Source organism: Eurypyga helias, unplaced genomic scaffold (assembly GCF_000690775.1).
Source record: "Eurypyga helias isolate BGI_N326 unplaced genomic scaffold, ASM69077v1 scaffold39790, whole genome shotgun sequence".
Lineage (NCBI taxonomy): Eukaryota > Metazoa > Chordata > Aves > Eurypygiformes > Eurypygidae > Eurypyga > Eurypyga helias.
The window spans coordinates 1-1,452 of NW_010225709.1; the positions used below are offsets into that span (position 1 = coordinate 1).

At 55.9% G+C, this 1,452-nt stretch overlaps 1 protein-coding gene across 1 annotated transcript in view; it reads left to right on the forward strand.

Annotated features, from left to right (window-relative positions):
• Positions 1-183: 183 nt before the first annotated feature.
• Positions 184-1,452, forward strand: part of TMEM201 (transmembrane protein 201) — a gene marked incomplete at its 5' end in the record, with an annotated part of 22,113 nt that continues 20,844 nt past the window's right edge. Inside the window, 2 exons of the mRNA XM_010150384.1 lie at positions 184-226; positions 384-426. Of these exons, the coding sequence (XP_010148686.1) occupies positions 184-226; positions 384-426 (86 nt within the window). The remainder of the gene's footprint in view (positions 227-383; positions 427-1,452) is intronic.

Genomic DNA, 1,452 nt, shown 5'->3' on the forward strand with positions numbered 1-1,452 from the left:
GGTGCGCTCAGCCCTGCAGAGCTGCCGCCGGAGGAGAAGGCGGTCCGGAGGGCTCTCGCTGTGGTAAGGTTCGCTTCAAGGTTACGCTTCTGAACAGCAGCATTCTGCTGCATCCCCAGCAAAGTCCTCGAGGCGCAGCGTGTGCTGGGCGTGTAACCCCCTGATCGGTCTGTGGGGCTTTAGCCCGTGCGCCGGACTCGGCACTTCTGCGGCATCTTTGGGGCAGGTGAGAGGAGAAGGCGGTCCGGAGGGCTCTCGCTGTGGTAAGGTTCGCTTCAAGGTTACGCTTCTGAACAGCAGCATTCTGCTGCATCCCCAGCAAAGTCCTCGAGGCGCAGCGTGTGCTGGGCGTGTAACCCCCTGATCGGTCTGTGGGGCTTTAGCCCGTGCGCCGGACTCGGCACTTCTGCGGCATCTTTGGGGCAGGTGAGAAACACCCGTGGCCTGAAGCGCTCCCCAGTGAAGCGGGCAGCTTTGCTTTGACCCGCTTGAGCCTAACGCCTCCTTTGAGGGAAGAGATTGGATTGTTCCACTTGAGTTCATCGAACGGTCTCTGGAACGCAAAGCGTTTCTTCCCAAGCCCCCGAAAACTGCTGGTGAGCTGTAAATATTTTCAGGAGGTGACCTTGATAATTCTTTGGAGCTGTGGATTTGTGTTTCTCAGTACTGTTCTGGTGTTACGGAGTTTCTGACTGGGATGGATCTCCCGAAGCCGTCGAGGTGGACAACTTTGTAAGGGGCTGGTCCACGCACAGACATGATGCTGCCTTTGCCGTTAATGAGGTGATGCAGCCCTGGTTTGCTCTTTTTGCAGCCTGAGTGCTCTTAGATAGCTAGCAAGGTGCCTTTACCACCCCCTGTAGAACAGGAAATAAAATATACCAGAAAAACCTAGCGGAAAGCAGTTCTGGAATAACCATCGGTGCGTGAAGTTACGCCGTGGTGACTGTGCGTTTGTACCGGGGAGAAAAAGCCTGGGTGTCCAGGTAAGCACAGGAGCTCCTTAAACCTTGGGCCAGGTAGGAAAACGCTGTTTTGTGGGCCGCCTTAGAGGCCCCCCTTAGCTGCTTGTTTGTCAGGCATCGTTGGAAGCGTGGTTGCTGTTCCCCTTCATCGTCCGTTCCCTTCCTGGTTGTTGGCTACTGTCTTGGTGTCAGTGCCAATGGAGGCCCATGAGGGTCTCTCCCTGGGTACTCTGGGTCAGCGATTGTAGAGGCTGCTGCTACGAGTCAAGGTAAGCCACGACTCACTCCAAAGAGGCTGGCAGGAACGTGGGATAATGCTGTGCAGCTGGCTTGTTTTGCTTGAAAAGCGGAGAGCCTCCTTTTCTGGGAGATCCTGCTGGTGTTCTCCAGAGTACTAAAATCCGATCCCTCCCCAGAGCCGCGGTTCCATAGAAGACAACCCTAAGGGGGAAGCACAGGAGGTGGTTATGCCTGTGGCTCTCTTTCC